This window comes from Pteropus alecto, unplaced genomic scaffold (genome assembly GCF_000325575.1).
Source record: "Pteropus alecto unplaced genomic scaffold, ASM32557v1 scaffold67, whole genome shotgun sequence".
NCBI lineage: Eukaryota > Metazoa > Chordata > Mammalia > Chiroptera > Pteropodidae > Pteropus > Pteropus alecto.
In genome coordinates this window covers 7,836,569-7,839,233 of record NW_006441061.1, presented here as the reverse complement: position 1 = coordinate 7,839,233, position 2,665 = coordinate 7,836,569, and the positions used below count along the sequence as shown (strand labels likewise).

At 65.9% G+C, this 2,665-nt stretch overlaps 1 protein-coding gene across 1 annotated transcript in view; it reads left to right on the top strand.

Annotated features, from left to right (window-relative positions):
- The window catches only part of LOC102884520 (collagen alpha-1(V) chain), a 94,749-nt gene extending 92,090 nt beyond the window's left edge, over positions 1-2,659 (top strand). Inside the window, exons 64-65 of the mRNA XM_025051190.1 lie at positions 759-992; positions 2,405-2,659. Coding sequence (XP_024906958.1) covers positions 759-992; positions 2,405-2,551 — 381 coding nt within the window. The 3' untranslated portion in view covers positions 2,552-2,659. The remainder of the gene's footprint in view (positions 1-758; positions 993-2,404) is intronic.
- Positions 2,660-2,665: the final 6 nt, after the last annotated feature.

The following is a 2,665-nucleotide window of genomic DNA, read 5'->3' as shown; positions in this document are numbered from 1 at the left end:
GATGCCTGGCCCTGGCCTTGGGGCTGAGCGAGGGTCGTCCCACCAGAGTACCCCACCAAGCACAGCCAAGGGGGGGCACTCCAGGCCCCTGCTTTCCCCACCGAGTGGCCTCCCACGGCTCCCCTGTGCTCCCATGAGGGCACCTGGTCACTTCAGCCCTCCGGCTCTTGGTCCTGTGGCTCATGACCTCCCCTGGACCAGGCTTCCTGCCTGCTGGCTGAATGCCTCTGCCCGCTCCGCCTCCCATTCTCGTGGCCCTGGGCCAGGACCGGGTGTGTCACTGGCGGTCGGCAGGTGGTTTCCATTTATCAATGTCATCTAACGAGCACTCTGCTCTCTTCAGGGCATAGTGACAGGGACACACTTGCCCACAAGGGAGCTCACAGTCCAGAGAGCGCTGCAGACCAGGCACCTGGCACCTAGGACATGAGGGTCCGGTGCTGGTGCAGGGGACCTTACAGCTGGCAGGGAGCATAGACGCTGAGCCAGGCCAGGGTGGGGGTCCAAGGGCACCTACCCCGGGCAGGCTTCCTGGAGGAGGAGGCACGAGAGCTGAGCCCTGGAAGATGAGTAGTGTTCAGCCAGGCACAGGGGAGTAGGTGTGTTATTTAGGTCCCCGAAGGAAGCGAGGCATGGCTCCCTCTGTCCCGGGGACCCCGCGAGCACGTGCCGTGCGCTCCAGGTGGACAGCGGCGGACGAAATTTGAGCAGCCCTGCTGCGCACCCCTCGGCTGAGCACCCCCTTCCCGTCCCCACAGCTCTCCTACGTGGACGCCGAGGGCAGCCCAGTGGGTGTGGTGCAGATGACCTTCCTGCGCCTGCTGAGCGCCTCCGCCCGCCAGAACGTCACCTACAACTGCTACCAGTCTGTCGCCTGGCAGGACGCCACCACGGGCAGCTACGACAAGGCCATGCGCTTCCTGGGCTCCAACGACGAGGAGATGTCCCATGACAACTGTCCCTACATCCGCGCCCTGGTGGACGGCTGCGCGGTGAGTGTCACTATGTCTGCTCGTTCAGCCGACCAGGCTCACCAGGCAGTGCCGCCTGTGGCTGCCCTCAGCGCGTGGCTGACCCAGGCTGCCACACGTGGGTCAGGAGGGGAAGGCCGAGACCGGACAGGAGGAGCCAGGGTGCCTGGGTCCGTGGCCCCATCCCTGGTGTGATGTGGAGCCAAAGATGAGGGACTATCGTGGGTCCACTTCGGAATTGAGGCTCCTGTCCTTAGAAAGGTCTGTTCAGGGAACGGCCGGAGCTGAGGCTGGCCTTGCTCCTGGGAACACAGCTGTGCTGGGCAGCGGTCTGCCACTGAGAGCGACAGCCGTAACCACGGCTGCTGCCGTTACCAGCCCTGCGGTGGCCAGCCCCACGTCAGGCCATCTCCCTGGACTCCGAGCTGCCCACTGGAGAGGGCAGTCCTGCTCCCGGCCAGGCGTCACGGGCCTGAGAGGCAGGAGACTGGCTCAGGCCGCATGGCTGGTCAGGGCTGGGCTCGCACTTGTGCCTTGGTGCCTGGGCCCCCAGTCTGCTCACCGTCCTCTGGGCCCCCAGCCGAGAGTCATCCCCCTGGGCTGCATCTCCAGGGGTGAGCGGCCCCCAAGTCTGAGCTGTGTCTTTGTGTCCTGGAGGTCATTAGGCCAAAACCATGCACAAGGGGTAGGTAGTCCTGTCAAAACCCTCGGACATTGCCCTCAGGTGGCCTTTTAGAGGCTGGCGGTGGGGGCGCCAAGAAGCACTGCCTGTCACATCTTGTTTTTGGACCCCATTCTATTCACCATCTATTCTCCAGAGACCTGCCCACAGCCCCAGGCCAGCTCCCACGGGGACAGGCTGCTGTGGGCTCCACGCCTGCTCAGGGTCCAGGGCCAGCCCTGCACCCCTGGAGGCCCCTCTCTGTAGGTGCTGTGTTGGCCATCTCCTGGGTCCTGATGTCCTGGGCTGAGCTCCCGACTGTGCCAGGTCCAGGGCGTCCCGAGCACGCAGCCGCCTCCATGTGCACGAATGGCCAGGGTGCCACCTGGGTCTTTCCCCACGTGCTGGCGCTCCAAGGCGCGTGTGGGACGTGGGCTTTTCCCTTGTGACCGGTGAGGGGTCCAGCACTGTGTGGTCCTGGGGTGACGATGCCAGCAGGCTCGGTCGGGGGAGCGAGAGGCGGTGCTGAGCCCGGGGTAGGGCTATGGGGTGGCCGCCTCTCCAGAGCAGGGCTGTGCGGACCCAGGTCCCCACCTTGCCCCCACCCCACCCCCCGACTGGCCCTGGGAAGTTCCGTTCCTTCTCCCCAGAAAAGGGTCTGTTACAAACCAGGGGCTGCTTGGGGTGACCAGAGAGAGAGGGACCAGAACGGGGCGACCAGAGGGGGGTGGCCCGGGAGCCCCCCAACGCCGCCCACTGCTCCTGCCCGCAGGTGAGAAAGGGCTATCAGAAGACGGTGCTGGAGATCGACACGCCGAAGGTGGAGCAGGTGCCCGTGGTGGACATCATGTTCAGTGACTTCGGGGACGCGGCGCAGAAGTTCGGATTCGAAGTGGGGCCGGCTTGCTTCCTGGGCTAGGAGCCCGCGCCGGCCCCAGGCCAACCTCGTGACCTCAGCGCGCCGCCTGTGGGTGTCCTGGACAGTGGAGGCCCCTCGTCCCCCCGACCTCGTCTGCGCCCCGGCGCACCGCCG